Source organism: Phyllobates terribilis, unplaced genomic scaffold (assembly GCF_046119375.1).
Source record: "Phyllobates terribilis strain yellow unplaced genomic scaffold, ASM4611937v1 Scaffold_7__3_contigs__length_470593459, whole genome shotgun sequence".
NCBI lineage: Eukaryota > Metazoa > Chordata > Amphibia > Anura > Dendrobatidae > Phyllobates > Phyllobates terribilis.
Genome location: NW_027362767.1, coordinates 56,965,635 through 56,991,428, shown reverse-complemented (window position 1 = coordinate 56,991,428; position 25,794 = coordinate 56,965,635). Strand labels below are relative to the sequence as shown.

At 48.9% G+C, this 25,794-nt stretch overlaps 2 protein-coding genes across 3 annotated transcripts in view; one reads left to right on the top strand and one right to left on the bottom strand.

Annotated features, from left to right (window-relative positions):
- Positions 1 to 1,997: 1,997 nt before the first annotated feature.
- On the bottom strand, positions 1,998 to 15,893 carry DORIP1 (dopamine receptor interacting protein 1). Of its 2 annotated transcripts, none has more exons than XM_073638584.1 (5): positions 15,732 to 15,893; positions 14,074 to 14,598; positions 9,963 to 10,052; positions 4,258 to 4,392; positions 1,998 to 2,768 (listed from the first exon to the last, which is right to left on the bottom strand). In XM_073638584.1, exons 1-5 carry the CDS (start codon positions 15,839 to 15,841, stop codon positions 2,585 to 2,587), a joined length of 1,044 nt encoding a protein of 347 aa, XP_073494685.1. In that variant the 5' UTR covers positions 15,842 to 15,893; the 3' UTR covers positions 1,998 to 2,584. The 2 variants fall into 2 exon arrangements, with proteins under 2 accessions (XP_073494685.1, XP_073494686.1); XM_073638585.1 differs by having other exon boundaries at positions 15,751 to 15,869.
- A 14-nt stretch (positions 15,894 to 15,907) lies between these two features.
- Positions 15,908 to 25,794, top strand: part of PRPF39 (pre-mRNA processing factor 39) — a 34,973-nt gene continuing 25,086 nt past the window's right edge. The window contains exon 1 of the mRNA XM_073638583.1: positions 15,908 to 16,098. The gene's annotated coding sequence lies outside the window, so the exon portion shown is untranslated. The remainder of the gene's footprint in view (positions 16,099 to 25,794) is intronic.

The following is a 25,794-nucleotide window of genomic DNA, read 5'->3' as shown; positions in this document are numbered from 1 at the left end:
TGGAACTGCTCAGTTGCGGAGCTGCACAGCTCCATCTACTGTATAGTGGCAGCGGCAGGGTACTGCACATCTGCCACCTATTGAAATCTATAGGGGGCAGATGTGCAGTACCCAGCCGCGGCCACTATACAGTAGATGGAGCTGTGCTGTGCAGCTCTGTATCTGAGCAGTTCAAGCCACCGATACTGGGAACAGTTGATCAGCGGTGGTGCTGGATGTCAAAAGGGGACTTCTGACCCTTCAACCAAACGATCGACCAAGGTTACAGAAGCAAAACCCCTACGGAGAAATAGCTAAAGTATATCCAAGCTGTCAGTGACAAGATCCCTGTAAAACGTTGACTACATGATACGACAAGGACAATATTGGGAACGTGATCGCACAGGACTAGTGTATGGCGTTACACATCTGCCGCGCCTCTACATTACGTGATGCCATGTAAACGGTTTACATTCTGCAACTCCATACTTTTCTACGATTAATTATTGCTCCGGTACATTGGACGATACAGAACATTACAAGTTACCTGTCGGGATTTCATTCTGCAGATTATTCTAGGTAAGATTTGCTTCGCTGCGGTAAGAAACCTCAATGTACACCTATTAAATAAAAAATCATAAAATAAAAAATTAACTCTTAAAAAGGGAAACTGACAAATAGGACAAGCCCCACTTAGATGAAGGTGCTATATCTGCAGGATATAGCATAAATGTGGTGGTGGCGCAGAAGGATACAATCTCCCCCCCCCCCCCCCCCCCCCACTCAAAAGCTACCAGCTCTTATAAGGCATATGGACCAGACGAGGGTTGAACCCCTTTTAATAGGAATACTTACTTTCCTGTTTATTTTATTTTTTTGTCCTACCGAAAACACCTTAGAGGGGGGGGGGGGGGGGAGGCTCCTGCCGCAGCTAGTTGTCTCACTGCCAAACACAAGTTTGGTAAATATGTGGGGAGGCTCCTGCTGCCAGGGCTGTGGAGTCGGTGTCCATCTTGGTGGAGTCGGAGACTGTATAAAATGGACCGACTAACTCCTAAAATATATAATAAATTGGGTACAGTAGTTCAATGCAGTTTGTGGGGAATATTTTTTCATAAGAATTTGGGAACGTTATGAAATGTCCTATAAATGTCTGTCCTATTCCTGATCTAAGGGTCTAGACTTTTAGCTGAGATGAATCTGTGCTACAGTAAATTTATCACTTAAACATGAGCCATGTATGATGGAGCCGTAGTTGGAGTCGGAGGTTTGGCTTACCGACTCCACAGCCCTGCCTGCTGCAGCTAGTTGTCTCGCAGCCAGACACAAGTTTGGTAAATATGGGGGAGGTTCCTGCTGCAGCTAGTTGTCTCGCAGCCAGACACAAGTTTGGTAAATATGGGGGAGGTTCCTGCTGCAGCTAGTTGTCTCGCAGCCAGACACAAGTTTGATAAATAGAAGAAATGGCTGATCTATTGGGACCCATTTTTTAATACATTTATTTGTATAATATTAGTAACTGTAATATGAAAAACTTGGATCAAAGGACAAAAAGAAAAAAAAAATGTTTGGGACACTCTTGTGCATTTTCTATTCTCAGTGTTCCTTTAAGTGCTGAAATTAGCTTGAGAAATACTTTTCTCCAATCTGAAGAATTTACGGAGTCGAAAAGGCGGAAACTCCTCTCTACTTTTAGCAAGTCATCATACAGATGCCTAAAAGTACGATCCCACAGAGCGCTGCCGCCCGTGCCTGAAAGCCAAACTCCCCCACCTCTGGGATTGAGGGAGTTCAGGGATTTGCGGTAACGCTGAACTATGATTTCGGCTCTGGAAAACCTCTTAGAAGGCTATGCTCGTCTCTAAACGACGTAAGTAATATGTTTTTTTTTTTTACAAAGTGCACAGATCCAGATTTTGATTTATTTTTTTTTAATTGTATTATACTCCAGAGCTGCAATCACAATTCTGCTGTTTGTTATTGTAAAACGTCAAAAACCCTTGTCTAAACAGTATGGGTAATTGACTTTTTTTAAATGCTTTTTTTTTTTTTTTTTTGGTTGACACTTGGTGCTGTATTTACCTTAGTAAATCTCTCCTGACTGCTTCAGCGATTTTGAAGCTGGCAGAATTATAAATACAGCTCTGGAGTATAATATGGATTATATGTATATATCAACAATATAATGTTGCTTGCGGGAGTGAACATATGCTTTAATTTAAAGCAAAACGTGTCGGGCTTAGGTTCCAGATGCAATGTCAAACCCGCATCAATCCAGAGCGAGTCTGGCCCCCGTCTACAGTACAAAATATAGAATCCTGAAGTCACCAACACCTCGTATTATAAGATCCCTTAGGTCTCAGCGATGTTACCGGCTCCAGGACTCGCCTAGATGATCCGGTGTCTACTTTGTAGAGGTTACAAGCAGCGTAACTGCACTGTTATTACAATATTTTTTTTAGCACCAACATGATTAAAGTTTATACCAATTACAAAAATGTAACTTTAAAAAATAATAAAAAAAAATAATCCACTTTTTTCCAAAATTGTACCTTGAAAAAATACAATTATAAAAAAAAAATAAAGAAGAATGAAATCATTTTGGTCACTTCTCTGCTGCTCGCACGTAGACCAGCGACGAGAGGAGGAGCAGCTCCGGAGGTTTGTGTAAAAGGATTAAGTTTACATTCCTGAGGCCGTCGTAGTGCATCCAGTAGCCGTCGATCTGGAAGGCTGCGGAGTAATGGTGCTCCTCCTTGTTAAAAAGAGTGGCGCCTTCTAGAAGATACCTGGAGCAGATTAGATAAAACATAAAATAAAAAAATAACACAAGTAAATGACTTATCCCATTTCTAGCATCCGGCCCAATTAAAGGGGTTCGTAATTTTAAAGAATATAGACACCTTTGGGGAGAGGGGTGCTTTTTTGGTTCTGTAAATGCATGTGTTTTTGGATAAAAATCAGTTTTGCAATTGGGTTGCATTAAAAATTTTGCACCGTTTGCCTTCTATAGCCACTGTCAGCTGCGGACTGAGTTAACTGAGAATCCGCTGGTGAGCTCGTTCATAACTTTTAATCTTCCTTCTTCTGAGCGTCTCTCAGAGGATAACTTCAGCTTATGACCGTGTAAAACTCAACTCTGGTACGGGGAGCTCAGGAGACGGGAGATGTGAGTAATAAAAGCCCCTGTTAGTATGAGCTCACTCACTCACTACCCATAAAAGCCTATGGAGAGGGTACCAGAAAGAGATGCTACTAAAGAAAGACAGAAAGACACTGCTGCATCAAGTGTTTATCGCACCCCTGTGCTGGATACACAGATACACTGCTCAATACCACTGTATAATGTTTTCCAATGAAGCTTCTGCTTCCTGATATGTGCTGCATAGAGATGGGAAAGGAAAGAGATGCTGCTAGAAGAATACAGAGAGACAAGCTGCTTCAAGTACATGTTTAATCCAACTCCGAAGCTGGATACACAGCTACACTGCTCAATATTGCTGTATAATATTTTCCATGAGGCTTCTGCTTCCTGACATGTGCTGCAAAGAAATGCTGCATGAAGGATTCAGGGACAATGATACTTCAAGTACGTGTTTTATCTCACCCCAGTGCTGTATACACAGCTACACTGCTCAATATTACAGTATAATGTTTTCCAATGAAGTTTCTGCTTCTTGACATGCTTCATAGAGATGGGAGTGGAAAGCGATGCTGCTAGAGGGATACAGTGACAATGCTGCTTCAAGTATGTGTTTCATCTCTCCCCGGTGCTGGATACACAGCTACACTACTCACTATTGCTCTATAAGCTTTGCCATGCGGTTTCTGCTTCCTGACATGTTCTGCATAGAGGTGGGAAAAGAAAAAGATGCTGCTAGAGGGCAACAGAGAGACAATGCTGCTTCAAGTACGTGTTTTATCTCACCCCAGAGCAGGATTCATGGCTAGACTGCTCAGTACAGCTCGATCAGGTCTTCCCTGCGGCTTCAGCTTCTTGATATGTACTGCATAGAGACAGGGGAGCAGGAGAGTCTCATCTGTGTGTGTGCTGAGTATAAGAGACATCATTGCAGCTAGTTTCCACTCCCTAGCTCAGAGACAGTTGAAAATTAGAGATGAAGCATGCATATCCAAAGAATATCTAAATGTCTTAACGGGAAGGTCCCACCTCAGGGACCCCTTGACTGTTAGGTGGAATTGGTGGTCTTTGGACATGTGAGGAAGTGCAATTGGTCAGTGCACCAAATACAGAGATGATGATCATTCTTTACTTACTTATGGGCGGATAAGTCCAGGTAGTACGGTACATAAGCCAGGTCTTCGGACTTCCACTGTTCCATGTTTAAAATAACAAACGGAGGCGCCCCGTGACAGAATATTCTCTGGGAAAATTCTCTCAGGCAGCCACATCTGCAAGACACGAAGATTACTCTCACAGAACAAAGGTAATCATCAGATCACACAGGGCGGAAACAGCTGGAGATTAGCAGACGGTGCCTCATTTACACGAGCCGATAAACGGGAAGGAAATGAGCATGTGCAAAGGTTATTGTACAGGAGGAGGTGAGCTGTGACATCACGTATTGTGAATGGTGGATCCTGTGTTATCTACTGTATATAGAGATGTTATCAGCCACTGTACAGGAGGAGGAGAGCTGTGACATCACCTATTGTGAATGGTGGGTCCTGTGTTATCTACTGTATATAGAGGTGTTATCAGTCATTGTACAGGAGGAGGGGAGCTGTGACATCACGTATTGTGAATGGTGGATCCTGTATTATCTACTGTATATAGAGATGTTATCAGCCACTGTACAGGAGGAGGAGAGCTGTGACATCACCTATTGTGAATGGTGGATCCTGTGTTATCTACTGTATATAGAGGTGTTATCAGTCATTGTACAGGAGGAGAAGGAGGTGAGCTGTGACATCACCTATTGTGAATGGTGGATCCTGTGATATCTACTGTATATAGAGGTGTGATCAGTCATTGTACAGGAGGAGGAGGTGAGCTGTGACATCACGTATTGTGAATGGTGGATCCTGTGTTATTTACTGTATATAGAGATGATATCAGTCATTGTACAGGAGGAGGAGGTGACCTGTGATATCACCTATTGTGAATGGTGGATCCTGTGTTATCTACTGTATATAGAGGTGTGATCAGTCATTGTACAGGAGGAGGTGAGCTGTGACATCACGTATTGTGAATGGTGGATCCTGTGTTATCTACTGTATATAGAGATGTTATCAGCCACTGTACAGGAGGAGGAGAGCTGTGACATCACCTATTGTGAATGGTGGGTCCTGTGTTATCTACTGTATATAGAGGTGTTATCAGTCATTGTACAGGAGGAGGGGAGCTGTGACATCACGTATTGTGAATGGTGGATCCTGTATTATCTACTGTATATAGAGATGTTATCAGCCACTGTACAGGAGGAGGAGAGCTGTGACATCACCTATTGTGAATGGTGGATCCTGTGTTATCTACTGTATATAGAGGTGTTATCAGTCATTGTACAGGAGGAGAAGGAGGTGAGCTGTGACATCACCTATTGTGAATGGTGGATCCTGTGATATCTACTGTATATAGAGATGCTATCAGTCATTGTACACGTGCCTCTGCTGATAATGACACTGCTGAAAATAGAATTAGACTTACCGGTAATTCGGTTTCTAATAACCCACCACGACAGCACACAGGAGGATGTAACCCCACCCTAATAGGGACAGGAAATACGAAGAGGTTTAAATAGCCCCCCCACATCCTCCCTCCAGTGTTATTACAAAGGACCACAAGAGTATAGATGCTTCAAATTAATTTTTATTCCTACTGATCAAGCTGTCGTACAAACAATAAGCAAGGGGGAGGGAATTACCCGTGCTGTCGTGGTGGGTTATTAGAAACCGAATTACCGGTAAGTCTAATTCTATTTTCTCTAATAACCCCCCACGACAGCACACAGGAGGTATACCAAAGATATACTAGGGAGGGACAATAGCCTGAAGGACCTTCCTTCCGAAGGCTAAATCTCCAACAGACATTAGGTCTAGTCTGTAGTGTTTGGAAAAAGTATGAATTGAGGACCATGTGGCAGCTCTGCAATCAGTTCGATGGATGCGCTGGCTTTTTCAGCCCAGGAGACAGATATCGCCCTTGAGCTTTGCTGGAGGAGGTAGATCCTGGATCTGGTAAGCCTCCGTAATCGCCCTCTTAATCCAGTTGGCTATTGTGGATTTTGCTGCTTTCTTTCCTGTTTGGACCTTGTGTATGGACAAATAGGTTCTTGTCTTTCCTTCCTTCTTCGGTTTCGTGAAGATAGTGCAGTACTATTCTCCGAACGTCCAGAGTGTGGAATTCCATCTCTTTTTTGTCTTTTGGGTTGTCACAAAAAGATGGAAGGATTATCTCCTGAGATCTGTGGAAATTTGAGACCACCTTAGGTAGAAATGAAGGGTCAAGTTGGAAAATTAGACGATCTTCCAGGATTCTCCGGTAGGGTTCGTTGACCGAAAGGGCCTGTAGTTCACACACTCTTCTGGCTGTAGTTATTGCCACCAGAAAAGCCGTTTTCCAGGTCAGCCTGTCCAGTCTTATGGTTGATAAGGGCTCAAAGGGTGGAAGGGTTAACCCTTTCAGAACAATGTTAAGGTCCCAGGGGGGAACCAGGTCTGTTACTCTAGGGTGGATGCGGGTGGCTGCTGTCATAAGTCTTCTCACCCACTGATGTTCTGCTAGTCTTTGATCGAAGTATGAACTCAACGCCGCTACCTGGACCTTAAGAGTACTAGGTCTGAGACCTTTGTCCAGACCTTCTTGTAAAAAGTCTAGAATATGGGCCACATTAGCCCTATGAGGGTCTGGGCAAGTGCGTGCACACCACCTTAAGAAGGTTTTCCACATCTTATGGTAAATGGTGTTCGTTACAGGTTTCCTGCTGTTCTGGAGAGTTTTGATGACTTTCTCTGAGAGCCTCATCTTTAATATCAGGAATTCAGAAGCCAGGCAGTTAGATGTAGTCTCTCGGGATCCGGATGGTGAATCGGTCCCTGGAGAAGGAGATCCTTGATGGGAGGAAGGATTAGAAGGTTCTCCACATTCAGACTGGTTAACGTTCTGAACCAACTCCTTTTTGGCCAGAGAGGGGCCACTAGGATTACTCCGGTCCTTCTGTAAGGTTTTTGAAAGGATAGGTAGTGGGGGAAAGGCATACGCTAGTTTGAATTCCCATTTGTAAGCGAATCCGTCCACACCCAGGCAAGGGCCGTTTGGATCCAGAGAGAAATATTGAGGTACTTTCGCGTTCTGGTGTCCGGCGAAGAGATCTACCTCTGGATAGCCCCATCTCTCGACTAACATCTGGAAGACGTCTGTGTTTAGGCTCCACTCTCCTGGATGAATCTTTGTTCTGCTTAAGAAGTCGGTCTGGATATTGACTGAACCTTTGATATGAAGAGCCGATAGGGATAGAAGATGTTCTTTGGCCCAGGAGAATATTTTTGCTGAGATTGCTTTTAAGCTTTCGTATCTTGTGCCCCCTTGATGACGAAGGTGGGCTACCGTGGCGATATTGTCTCAAAGTATCTGAATGTGATATTTCAGGACCAGAGGCTCTGCTGCTCTGAGGACTTCCTCTACGGCTTTTAGTTCTCTGAAATTTGATGAGCGTTGGCTCACCTCTTTGGTCCATATACCCTGGAATAGCTCTTGGGAGACCATGGCTCCCCATCCCTTTTTGCTGGCATCCACCTTTATGGTTACCAGCGGATTCTGGATCCATTGTACTCCTGTGTTCAGATTTTTCCTGTTCAGCCACCAGAATAGAGAGGTCTTTACCCGTGGTGGTATAGGGATTCTCCTGTTCAGAGACCATGGGGATCCATCCTAATTTGTAAGGATGTGGGTCTGTAATGTTTGGGCATGCGCCTTAGCCTAGGCCACCATCTGAATACAGGATGTCATAGACCCGAGGACCGACATGGCATCTCTTAATGATACTGATCTTCTGCTCCTTAGGACATTGATTTTTGCTTTTATCATGACCTGTTTTTGTTTGGGCAGGAATGACATCTGGCTGTGGGAATCCAATAGTACTCCTAGAAATGTTTATGTCATGGAGGGACCCATATCGAATTTTTTCTGGTTCACTAACCAGCCCTGAGACGATAGGATCTGAGTGGTCAACTGTAGATGTTCTCGGAGTACTGGTACTGAGGGCCCGATTAATAACAGGTCATCGAGGTATGGTACTATTGAAATGTTCTGACCCCTGATATAAGCCATGACTTTTGTAAATATTCGGGGGGCTGATGAAATTCCAAATGGGAGAACATTGAATTGATAGTGGACTATTTGATCCCCCTGAGCCACTGCGAATCTTAGGAACCTCCTGTGAAGTGGATGTGGTAATATGCATCCTGGAGGTCGATGTAGCCATTACATGGTCCTGTCCTATCAGGGGGACCGTCGACCTGATGGATTCCATCTTGAATCGTTGGTAGTGGATATACTGATTCAGTGGCCTTAGATTGATCATAACTCTGTGTGAGCCATTTGGTTTTTTTTATTAGGAAGAGTCTGGAATAATGTCCTGTGCCTATCTCTCGTGTAGGAACCAGGGATATCACCCCTGAGGACAATAGGTCTGTAAGACAGGATATCAGGGTGGCCTAACCACTCAGAGGAGAGCGGTGTTAACCTTATCCTCTCTGGAGGATAGGAGGAGAAATGTATTTTTACTTCGAACTGGACAACCCTCAGGACCCATGGGTCTGAGCAGATTTCTTTCCACTGAGAGAGAAAATTCGAGATGCGGCCCCCGACTGTCCTGACATCATGGTCTGTTCGGACGTTGGTTTTGGGAGAGAAAAAGATTTTTGCCTCCTCTACCTTTTGGGTAGCTCCATCGTCCTGTTTTGCCTTACCCCTATATTGAGGGGTTTGCTCTTGGCTGCTGAGGGAGTAGATGTAGAACCATGACTAGGTGAGGGCGTAGGGAGGGTGACTGAGGCGAAGGAGGATTTGATCTCCGTGACGGTTTAACTTTTTCTCCAGATGCAGGTTCCTTGTCCCCCTACAAGAGAGGGGAGAAGGGGAGGGGAGCTATAATCACTATTTCCTGAATCTGGGAGATGGACGACCAGTGCCATACTTACTGGGACCGGACCGGCGCTGGGCTATACAGATGCAGAGTGAGAAGCTTCAACAGACATGGTTTTGTCCTACCTGTAGAGGTCTTACTGTCCAGGGCTCCTTTTATGGGCGACCGGACCAGCGCCTCCCTCTGTTTAGAGGGCTCCTCCCCCGGTGTCCAGGTGAAGATTTCTGATCACTGCTGGCATTCCGCTCTTTTTTCCCCATAGCTTTTTGATGCGGTCCACAGTGGAACGCAAACTGCCGGAAATTACGTCATCATCCACCACCCGGCGTTACTTCCGGCGCCGCGGCGTGCACTCCACATCCTGGAGCCGGCATCGACTGCGCATCCAGCGGGGGAGAGGAGGAGGAGATGGACCAGAGAGCTCAGAGAGGCCTCCAGTCAGAAGATCCAGCAGACCTTGCTTGAGAGCGTGGACTGCAGGAGGGGGTCCCGAATCCGGAGGAGATGGGAGCAGCGCCCATAGGAGGAGAGGTAAAGACCGCTCGATCCTCCGCTGCCCAGCTAGTAGCTTTCCCCCAGTGCCTGTCGCCGGCCCAGCACACCAGGGATGACCTCTTCATCCCTGATAGGGACAGGAAATAACACTGGAGGGAGGATGTGGGAGGGGATATTTAAACCTCTTCGTATTTCCTGTCCCTATTAGGGTGGGTTTACATCCTCCTGCGTGCTGTCGTGGGGGGTTATTAGAGAAAACTCCGTGGGCAGTGGGAAAATTGCAAAAATTACAATTTTATTTTATATTAAGTAACTACTTTTTGGGCAGAATGTATTTTCTTTATTATTATTATTATGTATTTGTCCCGGGAGGTCACTTACCCGATCTCTTCACATACTTCAATCCGATAACAAAACAACTCGTCCACCGCCATCTGAATGAGGTCTCCGTGTGGTATGTCGTGGGGAGGGCTGAGGGGAAACAGGACACAGGTGAGACGATGACCTGTAAGGTACAACACAGCTGCAAGATGGAGACCAGTGGACATGGCAGGCATAGCAAAGAGGCTGGCTTATAGTTCAGGAAAGGCAATGGGCAATGGAGAGAGCAATACCTACTGGGAAATGAAAAGTACATTCCTGTGCCTATAGAGCTGGCAGAATGCTGATGAAGTAAAACTGGCTGCAGAAGTTTGTCTGGACTTTATAGACAGACTAAGGCTGAGTTCACACAATGCGTATTTCATGCGTTTCCGCGGCGTTTTTGCAGTTGCGGAAACGCATGAAAAACGCATGGTAGAAGGGAAGCAATGTTCCCCAATGGAAATCCGCATGTGCTGTGCCCATGATGCGGATTTTTCCGCAGCGTGAACGCTGCGGTGAAAAATCCGCAGCATGTCAATTAATTTTGCGGAAACGCGGCGATTTCGCCGCCATTGACTTGCATTAGAACGCGCCAATTCCGCAAGACAGCATCTGTACTTGCGCTATTGGCGCGTTCTAATATGCGGATGGTACCCGAGTGTGGAGGAGAGGAGAGTCTCATCCACACCCAGGTACCATTAAAAAAGCTGTAAAAAAAGAATAAAATAAAAAATAAATGTATTCTTACCTTCTGTCGGCCCGCGCAGCGCTCCTGCTTGGTTCCCGGCACTTGCAGTGAGTTGTAGGACCTGCGCTGACGTCAGAGTCATGTGACGGGTCACGTGACGCTGACGTCGGCAGGTCTTTCAATTCAAAGTTGCCGGCAGCCGGGAACTTTGTAAAGCAGGACAGCGCAGGCCATCGGAGGTAAGTATATACACTCTCTCGGGTCACACTATATAAATCCATGCCGTTTGCATGGATTTATACAGTGTGACCTAGTTGTCAAGCACTTTCCAGGTGATGCTAAAATCGCCTGGAAAGCGCTTGTCAATCTGCATGCGGAAACGCATGTGAATCTGCATGTGGATCCGCATGTATTCTGCAGGAAAAACGCATGCACAATCTGCATGCGTTTTTTCTGCCAGGGAGATGCAGAAATGATGCAGAAATTTTCTGCTTCATTTCTGCATCGTGTGCACATACCCTTACTCTTACTGAGCTCAGCTGACAACCCCAATACATTAAATCATGCACTATATTGACACAAAACAGGCGGCGGCGGAGGAGAGAAGAGGAAAGAGGAGGAGGAGGAGGAAAGAGGAGGAGGAGGAGGAGGAGGAGGAAAGAGGAGGAGGAGGAGGAGGAGGAAAGAGGAGGAGGAGGAGGAGGAGGAGGAGGAGGAGGAGGAGGAAAGAGGAGGAGGAGGAGGAGGAGGAGGAGGAAAGAGGAGGAGGAGGAGGAGGAAAGAGGAGGAGGAGGAGGAAAGAGGAGGAAAGAGGAGGAGGAGGAGAGAGGAGGAAAGAGGAGGAGGAGGAGGAGGAGGAGGAAAGAGGAGGAGGAGGAGGAGGAGGAGGAAAGAGGAGGAGGAGGAGGAAAGAGGAGGAGGAGGAAAGAGGAGGAGGAGGAGGAGGAGGAAAGAGGAGGAGGAGGAGGAGGAGGAAAGAGGAGGAGGAGGAGGAGGAAAGAGGAGGAGGAGGAGGAAAGAGGAGGAGGAGGAGGAGGAAAGAGGAGGAGGAGGAGGAGGAAAGAGGAGGAGGAGGAGGAGGAAAGAGGAGGAGGAGGAGGAGGAAAGAGGAGGAGGAGGAGGAGGAAAGAGGAGGAGGAGGAGGAGGAGGAAAGAGGAGGAAAGAGGAGGAGGAGGAGGAGGAAAGAGGAGGAGGAGGAGGAGGAAAGAGGAGGAGGAGGAGGAGGAAAGAGGAGGAGGAGGAGGAAAGAGGAGGAGGAGGAGGAAAGAGGAGGAGGAGGAGGAGGAAAGAGGAGGAGGAGGAGGAAAGAGGAGGAGGAGGAGGAAAGAGGAGGAGGAGGAGGAAAGAGGAGGAGGAGGAGGAAAGAGGAGGAGGAGGAGGAAAGAGGAGGAGGAGGAGGAAAGAGGAGGAGGAGGAGGAAAGAGGAGGAGGAGGAGGAAAGAGGAGGAGGAGGAAAGAGGAGGAGGAGGAAAGAGGAGGAGGAGGAAAGAGGAGGAGGAGGAGGAAAGAGGAGGAGGAGAGAGGAGGAGGAGGAGGAGGAAAGAGGAGGAGGAGGAGGAAAGAGGAGGAGGAGGAAAGAGGAGGAGGAGGAAAGAGGAGGAGGAGGAGGAAAGAGGAGGAGGAGGAAAGAGGAGGAGGAGGAGGAAAGAGGAGGAGGAGGAAAGAGGAGGAGGAGGAGGAGGAGGAGGAGGAAAGAGGAGGAGGAGGAGGAGGAGGAGGAAAGAGGAGGAGGAGGAGGAGGAGGAGGAAAGAGGAGGAGGAAAGAGGAGGAGGAGGAGGAAAGAGGAGGAGGAAAGAGGAGGAGGAAAGAGGAGGAGGAAAGAGGAGGAGGAAAGAGGAGGAGGAAAGAGGAGGAGGAGGAGGAAAGAGGAGGAGGAGGAGGAAAGAGGAGGAGGAGGAGGAGGAGGAAAGAGGAGGAGGAGGAGGAAAGAGGAGGAGGAGGAAAGAGGAGGAGGAAAGAGGAGGAGGAAAGAGGAGGAGGAAAGAGGAGGAGGAAAGAGGAGGAGGAAAGAGGAGGAGGAAAGAGGAGGAGGAAAGAGGAGGAGGAAAGAGGAGGAGGAAAGAGGAGGAGGAGGAGGAGGAAAGAGGAGGAGGAGGAAAGAGGAGGAGGAGGAAAGAGGAGGAGGAGGAGGAAAGAGGAGGAGGAGGAGGAAAGAGGAGGAGGAGGAGGAAAGAGGAGGAGGAGGAGGAAAGAGGAGGAGGAGGAAAGAGGAGGAGGAGGAAAGAGGAGGAGGAGGAAAGAGGAGGAGGAGGAGGAGGAAAGAGGAGGAGGAGGAGGAAAGAGGAGGAGGAGGAGGAGGAAAGAGGAGGAGGAGGAGGAAAGAGGAGGAGGAGGAGGAAAGAGGGGAGGAGGAGGAGGAGGAAAGAGGAGGAGGAGGAAAGAGGAGGAGGAGGAAAGAGGAGGAGGAGGAGGAGGAAAGAGGAGGAGGAGGAGGAAAGAGGAGGAGGAGGAGGAAAGAGGAGGAGGAGGAGGAAAGAGGAGGAGGAGGAGGAAAGAGGAGGAGGAGGAGGAAAGAGGAGGAGGAGGAAAGAGGAGGAGGAGGAGGAGGAGGAAAGAGGAGGAGGAGGAAAGAGGAGGAGGAGGAGGAGGAGGAGGAAGAGGAGGAGGAGGAGGAAAGGGGAGGAAGAGGAGGAAAGGGGAGGAGGAGGAGGAAAGGGGAGGGAAGAGGAGGAAAGGGGAGGAAGAGGAGGAAAGGGGAGGAAGAGGAAAGGGGAGGAAGAGGAAAGGGGAGGAAGAGGAAAGGGGAGGAAGAGGAAAGGGGAGGAAGAGGAAAGGGGAGGAAGAGGAAAGGGGAGGAAGAGGAAAGGGGAGGAAGAGGAAAGGGGAGGAAGAGGAAAGAGGAGGAAGAGGAAAGAGGAAGAAAGAGGAAAGAGGAAGAAAGAGGAGGAGGAAGAGGAAAGAGGAGGAGGAGGAAGAGGAAAGAGGAGAGCGGCGGAGGACAAAGGAGAGCGGCGGAGGAGGAGGACAAAGGAGAGCGGCGGAGGAGGAGGACAAAGGAGATCGGCGGAGGAGGAGGACAAAGGAGATCGGCGGAAAAGAGGGGGTGGAGATGAGCTCCTGAACTTGGCAGCCTCACTTATGCCCATGAGGCTGTGGAGTTTGGGTCAGAAGACCCATGGTCAGATCAGAAATCATCGACGTTTGAATTTGGCCAGATACTGTAGAACATAGTACCTAGAGCAAGAAGGCAGCCAGTGCCAACAAACTGACTATCCTTTTATCAGAGTTTCATTATGTTAATGCTAAAACGTCCTGTATCCCACCTCCCTCCAGTGCAAGCAGAGTCCCCCCCCTCCCAAGCGCAAGCAAATATAATACACAGTTATAACCAGAGCAGGACTTATAGCACCTGTCTCATGGTCCGACCTCCAGTGGCCCAATACTGGGAGACTATCAGACAGCCCCCCACCACCACTGCCAGTAGAGAGCTGTCCCTTACTTGATGAGGATGGTTTGCATGTGGCTCTCCTTGGCACGGAGCGGGCACCTGGAGTTGGAGCAGTAACTCTCCTGCATCGTGGCCATAAGACGCTCCAGATTTCGGGTGAAATTCTCATGCTCATTACCAAACAGGTCGATCTCCAGAGTGGCCTTGTGTATCCCCGATTTGTACTGCCGCTTCTCCATCTTGTCCCAGATCCACAGTAACTTTACAGAGGTGAAGCTGTAGGTGTCCATCAGATGAAGGAAGCAATCTACAAACTCCCGGCCCAAGTATAGCGACAGCTCCCGGGGGAAGGTGTGATTCTCGCGTAAGATAACATACAGCAGCATTAAGAAACCATCAATGGTGCAGGTGTTCTTCAGCGTGATCTCCACGTACAGCGGCATACAGGACACAGCCTTCCTGCCGGCTCTAATGGTGAACACTCCTCCCCATGGGAGTACCGGCCTCCAGAAGGAGCGGTCCTGATCAGAGTTGTTCTTTATGGAAGCTCTGATCTCCTGAAACAATGTCTTCATCCTGAGGAAAAAGGAACGACCACAGTGTAAATCTTTGAGAAATCACCTACCGATGGGGGAAGGGGGATGTTCCCCTGATGGAGAGGGGCCGAGCTGTAGTGTTAGTGATGTGATGTTTGGATTGCATTACTTAGGGGAGGTTCAGTGTCTAAAAAAAGTAGAATACACCATGCAGTGAGATCAGCAGCACATAGGGTGCGATAGATGAGCTATGCCCTGTCTGCAAGGCAACTACAGGTGGCACCGTGTCCTCCCTATAGGTGATCAATAGAGAGATGGGGGCCCGAGGGGGAAGCGCCGGAAAGAGACGGGGACCCGAGGGGGTGGGGCGCCGGAGAGATGGGGGCACCGGAAACAGACAGGGCCTGAGGGGGAAGCGCCGGAGAGAGACGGGGGCACCGGAAACAGACCGGGGACAAGGTGGGAACGCCGGAGAGAGACGGGGGCTCGAGGGACAGCGCTGGAGAGAGACGGGGGCACCGGAAACAGATGGGGCACGAGGAGGGAACGCCGGAGAGAGACGGGGGCCCGAGGGGGGACAGGACGCTGGAGAGAGAAGGGGACTGAGGTGGAGGTGCCGGAGAGACAAGGGGGGGGGGGGGACGCCGGAGAGAGACGGGGGCGATGTAAAGACGAGGGCACAAGGTGGGGGGTGCCGGGCCGACCAGGGAGAGAAGCACGGGGCCAGGTGAACAGCTGGGTGTTGAGGGGGACCCCGGTTACGCACAGCACACCGGGGAGCGCACACAGACATGCTAGGGCACAGTGGGACCCCAGTTAATCAACCAAGACGCCCCATGACGGTATTAGACTGGTCAGGGCACAGTGGGACCCCAGTTACGCAGCACAAATGCCTCATGGCGGTATTAGAACGGCCAGTACCCCGGGGGCAGCACTCAGACCCCCATGGACCCCGCCCCCTAGCACTGTACCCACGTGCCGTCCGCCCACACAGAGCACATCACGTGACGGGCGCAGGCTTGCGCCCTGTGACAGGAGGAGGCCTCTGATGACTGGCCGCTCGGCTGCTCTGTCAGGCATTGGCCGCGCGTCCAGCCAATAGTAAGAGAGCTGTCCTGCCGCCGGAGCCCGCACCGCAGCCGGACCCCCGCCCCGGGAGCACCGCAGCCTCACCCGCAGTCGGAGCTCTTACTCAGCCCAGGAGAAGAGCGGAGGGGCCCCGAGGGGCGGCTCCAGACAGCGCCGACATCAACCCAGCCGCTCCTCCAGCCAGCTGCGTGCATAAACAAGCGCGACGTCACCACGTTCTTTGCGTTCCACGCTGAATCCTGACGTCCCACACGTCGATCATGTTTCCCTCCTCCTCGTACGTGACTACGTGCTGACGTAGGGCGGAGCGGCCGTCTCTGGCGGCGTGTTGCCAGTTAGTTCCCGCACGGACTCCAGGCCTGAGCGTTAGTATCGTTGGTTGATGTGGAGGCCTGAGGCGGGTGTGGGAGAGAGAACACCCGGGGGAGCGGGAGCTGCGCTGTGACCGCCGGTACGTACGTGCTTGTGTATGTGTGGAGGGGAGAAATGGCGGGAGGCTCTGCCGTGTGAGTGGTGGGAGACCCCGCCGTGTGTGAGAGGGGGGAGAGGTGACCGCCGGCCGTCCGCGCCATCCGCGAGGCGCGCTTAACCCCTCAGTGACCAGGTGGTTTTTCTCTTCCGTTCGGCATGTGATTAACCCTTACCACCGCGGCCTTTTTTTTTTTCTTGCCCGATAGCCGGAACTTATTGTTTTGTGAAGATTTAACCCCTTAAGCCCCGCGGGTGGTTTGCACGTTAATGACCGGGCCAATTTTTACAATTCTGACCACTGTCACTTTATGAGGTAATTACTCTCGAACGCTTCAACGGATCCCCCTGATTCTGAGATTGTTTTTTCGTGACATATTGTACTTCATGATTGTGGAAAAATTTCTTCGATATCACTTGCGTTTATTTGTGAAAAAAACGGAAATTTGGCGAAAATTTTGAAAATTTTGCAATTTTCAAAATTTGAATTTTTAAGCCCTGAAATCAGAGCGATATGTCACACAAAAGAGTTAATAAATAACATTTCCCACATGTCTACTTTACATCAGCACAATTTTGGAACCAAAATTTTTTTTTGTTAGGGAGCTATAAGGGTTAAAAGTTGACCAGCGATTTCTCATTTTTCCAACAAAATTTACAAAACCATTTTTTTAGGGACCACATCACATTTGAAGTCACTTTGAGAGGTCTTTATGACAGAAAATACCCAAAAGTGACACCATTCTAAAAACTGCACCCCTCAAGGTGCTCAAAACCACATTCAAGAACTTTATTAACCCTTCAGGTGCTTCACAGGAATTTTTTGAATGTGGAAGAAAAAAATGAACATTTAACTTTTTTCACAAAAATGTTAATTTAGACCCAATTTTTTTTATTTTCACAGGGGTAACAAGAAAAAATGGACCCCAAAATTTGTTGTGCAATTTCCCCTGGGCACGCAGATACCCAATATTTGGGGAAAAAATACTGTTTGGGCGCACGGCAGGGCTCGGAAGGGAAGGAGCGCTATTTGACTTTTTGATTGTAAAATTTGCTTGAATAATTAGCGGACGCCATGTTGTGTTTGGAGAGCCCATGTGTGCCCAAACTTTGGAGCTCCCCCACAAGTGACCCCATTTTGGAAACTAGACCCCCCAAGGCACCTATCTAGATGCATTGTGAGCACTTGGAACACTCAGGTGCTTCACAAATTGATTCATAAAAATGAAAAAGTGTTTTTTTTTTCACTTTTTCATTGTTACGAATCAATTTGTGAAGCACCTGGGGGTTCCAAGTGCTCACTATGCATCTAGAAAGGTGCCTTGGGGGGTCTAGTTTCCAAAATGGGGTCACTTGTGGGGGAGCTCCAATATTTGGGCACACAGCGGCTCTCTAAATGCAACATGGTGTCCGCTAACAAATTTAACGCAAAATTGGCTCAAATTGTTAGCGACACCATGTTGCGTTTGGAGAGCTGCTGTGTGCCCAAACATTGGAGCTCCCCCACAAGTGACCCCATTTTGGAAACTAGACCCCCCAAGGCACCTTTCTAGATGCATAGTGAGCACTTGGAACCCCCAGGTGCTTCACAAATTGATTCGTAACAATGAAAAAGTGAAAAAAAAAACACTTTTTCATTTTTATGAATCAATTTGTGAAGCACCTGAGTGTTCCAAGTGCTCACAATGCATCTAGATAGGTGCCTTGGGGGGTCTAGTTTCCAAAATGGGGTCACTTGTGGGGGAGCTCCAATGTTTGGGCACACAGCGGCTCTCCAAACGCAACATGGTGTCGCTAACAATTTGAGCCGATTTTCCGTTAAATTTGTTAGAGGACACCATGTTGCATTTAGAGAGTCCCTGTGTGCCCAAACATTGGAGCTCCCCCACAAGTGACCCCATTTTGGAAACTAGACCCCCCAAGGCACCTATCTAGATGCATAGTGAGCACTTGGAACCCCCAGGTGCTTCACAAATTGATTCGTAACAATGAAAAAGTGAAAAAAAAAACACTTTTTCATTTGTATGAATCAATTTGTGAAGCACCTGAGGGTTCCAAGTGCTCACTATGCATCTAGATAGGTGCCTTGGGTGGTCTAGTTTCCAAAATGGGGTCACTTGTGGGGGAGCTCCAATATTTGGGCACACAGCGGCTCTCTAAATGCAACATGGTGTCCGCTAACAAATTTAACGCAAAATTGGCTCAAATTGTTAGCGACACCATGTTGCGTTTGGAGAGCTGCTGTGTGCCCAAACATTGGAGCTCCCCCACAAGTGACCCCATTTTGGAAACTAGACCCCCCAAGGCACCTATCTAGATGCATAGTGAGCACTTGGAACCCCCAGGTGCTTCACAAATTGATTCGTAACAATGAAAAAGTGAAAAAAAAAACACTTTTTCATTTTTATGAATCAATTTGTGAAGCACCTGGGGGTTCCAACTGCTCACTATGCATCTAGATAGGTGCCTTGGGGGGTCTAGTTTCCAAAATGGGGTCACTTGTGGGAGAGCTCCAATGTTTGGGCACACAGGGACTCTCTAAATGCAACATGGTATCCGCTAACAAATTGAATGGAAAATCGGCTCAAATTGTTAGCGGACACCACATTGCGTTTGGAGAGCTTCTCTGTGCCCAAACTTTGGAGCTCCCCCACAAGTGACCCCATTTTGGAAACTAGACCCCCCAAGGCACCTTTCTAGATGCATAGTGAGCACTTGGAACCCCCAGGTGCTTCACAAATTGATTCATAATAATGAAAAAGTGAAAAAAAAAACACTTTTTCATTTTTACGAATTAATTTGTGAAGCACCTAGGGGTTCCAAGTGCTCACTATGCATCTAGATAGGTGCCTTGGGGGGTCTAGTTTCCAAAATGGGGTCACTTGTGGAGGAGCTCCAATGTTTGGGCACACAGGGACTCTCCAAATGCAACATGATATCCGCTAACAATTTGAGCCGACAATTTGTTAGCGGATATCATGTTGCATTTGGAGAGTCCCTGTGTGCCCAAACATTGGAGCTCCCCCACAAGTGACCCCATTTTGGAAACTAGACCCCCCAAGGCACCTATCTAGATTCATAGTGAGCACTTGGAACCCCAGGTTCTTCACAAATTGATTCATAAAAATGAAAAAGTGTTTTTTTTTTCACTTTTTCATTTTTACGAAACAATTTGTGAAGCACCTGGGGGTTCCAAGTGCTCACTATGCATCTAGAAAGGTGCCTTGGGGGGTCTAGTTTCCAAAATGGGGTCACTTGTGGGGGAGCTCCAAAGTTTGGGCACAGAGGGGCTCTCCAAACGCAATGTGGTGTCCGCTAACAATTTGAGCCGATTTTCCATTCAATTTGTTAGCGGATACCATGTTGCATTTAGAGAGTCCCTGTGTGCCCAAACATTGGAGCTCCCCCACAAGTGACCCCATTTTGGAAACTAGACCCCCCAAGGCACCTATCTAGATTCATAGTGAGCACTTGGAACCCCAGGTGCTTCACAAATTGATTCATAAAAATGAAAAAGTGTTTTTTTTTTCACTTTTTCATTTTTACGAATCAATTTGTGAAGCACCTGGGGGTTCTAAGTGCTCACTATGCATCTAGATAGGTGCCTTGGGGGGTCTAGTTTCCAAAATGGGGTCACTTGTGGGGGAGCTCCAATGTTTGGACACACAGGGGCTCTCCAAACGCAACATGGCGTCCGCTAACAATTTGAGCCGATTTTCCATTCAATTTGTTAGCGGACACCATGTCGCGTTTGGAGAGCCCGTGATGTGCCTAAACAGTGGAGCTCCCCCACAAGTGTCCCCATTTTGGAAACTATACCCCTCAAAGATTTTATTAAGGTGTATAGTGAACATTTTGAACCCAGAGGTACGGCACATTATTTGTTTACATTAGGTCATCATATTGAATAAGTTTTCATTATTCTTGAGCGCAAGTGCTCGCTACTTGAGTTTGCTCAAGTGCTCGAGTGACATGCTCGAGTCCCTGCTCCGCATGTTTCACGGTTATTAGACACCCAAAAAAAAACATGCGGGGATCGCTCGTGCATGGCAGGCAATCCCCATAAAGTTTTTTGGCCGCGAAGCATATGGGGCAGAGACTCGAGCATGTCACTCAAATACCCACGATACTAAATGCATACCAGAGCACCCGATGCAAACTCAAGTAGCGAGCACTTGCTCTCAGCACTAGTCGCCATATCGTCATCTTTTTTTCTTACTTTTGAAAAAAATCCCAACCCCAGCCCTAACCCTAGCACAACCCTAGCCCCAGCACAACCCTAGCCCCAGCACAACCCTAGCCCCAGCACAATCCTAGCCCCAGCACAACCCTAGCCCCAGCACAACCCTAGCCCCAAACCCAGCCCTAACCCTAGCCCAATCCTAACTCAAGAGTTTATTTTTGACGCCGTTCCTTGTGCGGTATAAGTGATTAGACGACTTTATTCTTCGGGTCGGTGTGATTACAGCAATGCCAGAATCATATGGGGTTTTTATGACTGACAGCTGTCACACACTAAAAGACGCATTTTTTGTAAAATCTAGTTTTTGCATCGCCATATTTTGAGAGCTATAATTTTTCCAGATTTTGGCAGACAGTCATGTGACGGCTCGTTTTTTGCGGGATGACTTGACGTTGTTATTGGTGCCATTTTCAGGCACGTGACATTTTTTGATCGCTTTCTATTCCGATTTTTGGGAGGCAGAATAAACAAAAACCAACAATTCAGGAATTGTTTTTTTTTTATTTTTTTTATTCTGTTCCGCGTGTGGTAAAATTGATGAGGCAGCTTTACTCTTCGGGTCAGTACGTTTACAGCGGTACCACATTTGTATCATTTTTCTATGTTTTGGCGCTTATACACAATAAAAGCTATTTTATAGAAAAAAATATTTTTTAGTATGGTATCATTTTTATTTATATGCGTCTTTTTGATCGCGTGTTATTCCACTTTTTGTTTGGCGGTATGGTGATAAAGCATTGTTTTTTGCTTGGTTTTTTTTTTTTTTTTTTTACCGTGTTCACTGAAGGGGTTAACTAGTGGGACAGTTTTATAGGTCAGGTTGTTCCGGACGCGGCGATACCAAATATGTGTACTTTTATTGTTTTTTTTTTATTTTTTTTATAATAATATTTATTGATGGGTACATTATATTTTTATTTTTGGTGTATTATTTTTTTTATTTTTTTATAATATTTTTGCACTTTTTTTTTTTTTTTTTTTCCCACTTTCACACAGTTTATACACTTTATTACTTTGTCCCACTCTGGGACTTTCACTTTTTTTTTCTGATCGCCTGCATGGCACAGGAATGGAGCACCATCCCTATGCCATGCAAGCTGTCAGAAGTGCACAGTGTGAAGATTGCTTGGAGATGCACTGCGCATGTCCAAGCAATCTTCCTGCTCTCTGGTGACCCGGATGTTGTCATGACGACATCGGGTCGTCATGGCAACACCCGGGAAGCCTTTGCAGACTGCGCTGGAAGCCGGAAGAGGAGGTGAGTATCGCCGATCACCTCCCCTTGCCCCCGCAATGCCGCGATCGACTTCGATCGCAGCATCGCGGGGGTTAATGTGCTGGGAGCGGTGCGTGACCGCTCCCTGCACATAGTACCGGGTGTCAGCTGTGACAATCAGCTGACACCCGGCGGCGATCGCGCCCGCACAGCCTGTGTGCGGGCGCGATCGCGATGACGTACTAATACGGGTCTGGCTCTTAAGTCCCAGGGCACAGACGCGTATTAGTACGTCAGATGTTATTAAGGGGTTAAAATGATTTTTTTGTGTTAATTCTACATTTTGATTGTTTTTTTTACTGACACGATGATACAAAGATTTTATTTTAAATAAACTACTTTTTTTTTATAAAATGAGTAAATAAGTTTTTTGAGGGTGTCGTGGGTTTTTTCTTTTTTTTCTTTATATATAAAACTCTCCTAGGTATAGTTTGAGCACTTAGACTTGACAGGATCACCAAGATGGTGGCGTTTAGTGGGCACCTGGCTGCCATGACAACCCCTTGGCACCCCTCATGCGAGGTGATGGGTGCCCAAAAGGACCTGCCACCAGGATCACACCACATAGAGTCCGTACAAATCTGTTCAATATCATAATTTTTATGAAGTTGTGTCTTGCGCTCCAATCTCAGACCCATTTCTACTGCGGCTCTGGGTCTGTACGTTCACTCTGAGCGGAGTATGGGCTCGATGGTGAGGCTCTGGGTCTGTACGTTCATTCTCGGAGCGGTGCACGGGCTCGATGGTGAGGCTCTGGGTCTGTACGTTCACTCTCGGAGCGGTTCACGGGCATGATGGTGAGGCTCTGGGTCTGTACGTTCGCTCTGATCGATGGTGAGGCTCTGGGTCTGTATGTTCAATCTGAGCGGTGCACAGGCTCGATGGTGAGGCTCTGGGTCTGTACGTTCACGCTGATCGATGGTGAGGCTCTGGGTCTGCACGTTCACGCTGATCGATGGTGAGGCTCTGGGTCTGCACGTTCACGCTGATCGATGGTGAGGCTCTGGGTCTGCACGTTCACGCTGATCGATGGTGAGGCTCTGGGTCTGCACGTTCACGCTGATCGATGGTGAGGCTCTGGGTCTGCACGTTCACGCTGATCGATGGTGAGGCTCTGGGTCTGCACGTTCACGCTGATCGATGGTGAGGCTCTGGGTCTGCACGTTCACGCTGATCGATCGTGAGGCTCTGGGTCTGCACGTTCAGTGGAAGAAGGATGGTGAGGCTCTGGGCCTTTACGTTCACTCTGATGGATGGTGAGGCTCTGGGTCTTTACGTTCACTCTGATGGATGGTGAGGCTCTGGGTCTTTACGTTCACTCTGATGGATGGTGAGGCTCTGGGTCTGTACGTTCACTCTGATCGATGGTGAGGCTCTGGGTCTGTACGTTCACTCTGATCGATGGCGAGGCTCTGGGTCTGTACGTTCACTCTGATCGATGGCGAGGCTCTGGGTCTTTACGTTCACTCTGATCGATGGCGAGGCTCTGGGTCTGTACGTTCACTCTCGGAGCAGAGTACGAGCTCGATGGTGAGGCTCTGGGTCTGTACGTTCACTCTGATCGATCGTGAGGCTCTGGGTCTGTACGTTCAGTGGAAGAAGGATGGTGAGGCTCTGGGTCTGTACGTTCACTCTGATCGTTGGTGAGGCTCTGGGTCTGTACGTTCACTCTCGGAGCAGAGTACGTGCTCGTTGGTGAGGCTCTGGGTCTGTACGTTCACTCTGATCGTTGGTGAGGCTCTGGGTCTGTACGTTCACTCTGATCGTTGGTGAGGCTCTGGGTCTGTACGTTCACTCTCGGAGCAGAGTACGTGCTCGTTGGTGAGGCTCTGGGTCTGTACGTTCACTCTGATCGTTGGTGAGGCTCTGGGTCTGTACGTTCACTCTGATCGTTGGTGAGGCTCTGGGTCTGTACGTTCACTCTGATCGTTGGTGAGGCTCTGGGTCTGTACGTTCACTCTGATCGTTGGTGAGGCTCTGGGTCTGTACGTTCACTCTGATCGTTGGTGAGGCTCTGAGTCTGTACTTTCACTCTGATCGTTGGTGAGGCTCTGGGTCTGTACGTTCACTCTGATCGTTGGTGAGGCTCTGGGTCTGTACGTTCACTCTCGGAGCAGAGTACGAGCTCGTTGGTGAGGCTCTGGGTCTGTACGTTCACTCTGATCGATCGTGAGGCTCTGGGTCTGTACGTTCAGTGGAAGAAGGATGGTGAGGCTCTGGGTCTGTACGTTCACTCTGATCGATGGCGAGGCTCTGGGTCTGTACGTTCACTCTGATCGATGGCGAGGCTCTGGGTCTGTACGTTCACTCTGATCGATGGCGAGGCTCTGGGTCTGTACGTTCACTCTGATCGATGGCGAGGCTCTGGGTCTGTACGTTCACTCTGATCGATGGCGAGGCTCTGGGTCTGTACGTTCACTCTGATCGATGGCGAGGCTCTGGGTCTGTACGTTCACTCTGATCGATGGCGAGGCTCTGGGTCTGTACGTTCACTCTGATCGATGGCGAGGCTCTGGGTCTGTACGTTCACTCTGATCGATGGCGAGGCTCTGGGTCTGTACGTTCACTCTGATCGATGGCGAGGCTCTGGGTCTGTACGTTCACTCTGATCGATGGCGAGGCTCTGGGTCTGTACGTTCACTCTGATCGATGGCGAGGCTCTGGGTCTGTACGTTCACTCTGATCGATGGCGAGGCTCTGGGTCTGTACGTTCACTCTGATCGATGGCGAGGCTCTGGGTCTGTACGTTCACTCTGATCGATGGCGAGGCTCTGGGTCTGTACGTTCACTCTGATCGATGGCGAGGCTCTGGGTCTGTACGTTCACTCTGATCGATGGCGAGGCTCTGGGTCTGTACGTTCACTCTGATCGATGGCGAGGCTCTGGGTCTGTACGTTCACTCTGATCGATGGCGAGGCTCTGGGTCTGTACGTTCACTCTGATCGATGGCGAGGCTCTGGGTCTGTACGTTCACTCTGATCGATGGCGAGGCTCTGGGTCTGTACGTTCACTCTGATCGATGGCGAGGCTCTGGGTCTGTACGTTCACTCTGATCGATGGCGAGGCTCTGGGTCTGTACGTTCACTCTGATCGATGGCGAGGCTCTGGGTCTGTACGTTCACTCTGATCGATGGCGAGGCTCTGGGTCTGTACGTTCACTCTGATCGATGGCGAGGCTCTGGGTCTGTACGTTCACTCTGATCGATGGCGAGGCTCTGGGTCTGTACGTTCACTCTGATCGATGGCGAGGCTCTGGGTCTGTACGTTCACTCTGATCGATGGCGAGGCTCTGGGTCTGTACGTTCACTCTGATCGATGGCGAGGCTCTGGGTCTGTACGTTCACTCTGATCGATGGCGAGGCTCTGGGTCTGTACGTTCACTCTGATCGATGGCGAGGCTCTGGGTCTGTACGTTCACTCTGATCGATGGCGAGGCTCTGGGTCTGTACGTTCACTCTGATCGATGGCGAGGCTCTGGGTCTGTACGTTCACTCTGATCGATGGCGAGGCTCTGGGTCTGTACGTTCACTCTGATCGATGGCGAGGCTCTGGGTCTGTACGTTCACTCTGATCGATGGCGAGGCTCTGGGTCTGTACGTTCACTCTGATCGATGGCGAGGCTCTGGGTCTGTACGTTCACTCTGATCGATGGCGAGGCTCTGGGTCTGTACGTTCACTCTGATCGATGGCGAGGCTCTGGGTCTGTACGTTCACTCTGATCGATGGCGAGGCTCTGGGTCTGTACGTTCACTCTGATCGATGGCGAGGCTCTGGGTCTGTACGTTCACTCTGATCGATGGCGAGGCTCTGGGTCTGTACGTTCACTCTGATCGATGGCGAGGCTCTGGGTCTGTACGTTCACTCTGATCGATGGCGAGGCTCTGGGTCTGTACGTTCACTCTGATCGATGGCGAGGCTCTGGGTCTGTACGTTCACTCTGATCGATGGCGAGGCTCTGGGTCTGTACGTTCACTCTGATCGATGGCGAGGCTCTGGGTCTGTACGTTCACTCTGATCGATGGCGAGGCTCTGGGTCTGTACGTTCACTCTGATCGATGGCGAGGCTCTGGGTCTGTACGTTCACTCTGATCGATGGCGAGGCTCTGGGTCTGTACGTTCACTCTGATCGATGGCGAGGCTCTGGGTCTGTACGTTCACTC

Coding starts and splice junctions, on each gene's coding strand:
- DORIP1 (XM_073638584.1), bottom strand. CDS start 15,841: ATGCACGCAGCTGGCTGGAGGAGCGGCTGGGTTGATGTCGGCGCTGTC. Junction 14,599..15,731: donor AGTAAGAGCTCCGACTGCGG/GTGAGGCTGCGG, acceptor CTTTTTCCTCAG/GATGAAGACATTGTTTCAGG. Junction 10,053..14,073: donor ATGCAAACCATCCTCATCAA/GTAAGGGACAGC, acceptor GTTTCCCCTCAG/CCCTCCCCACGACATACCAC.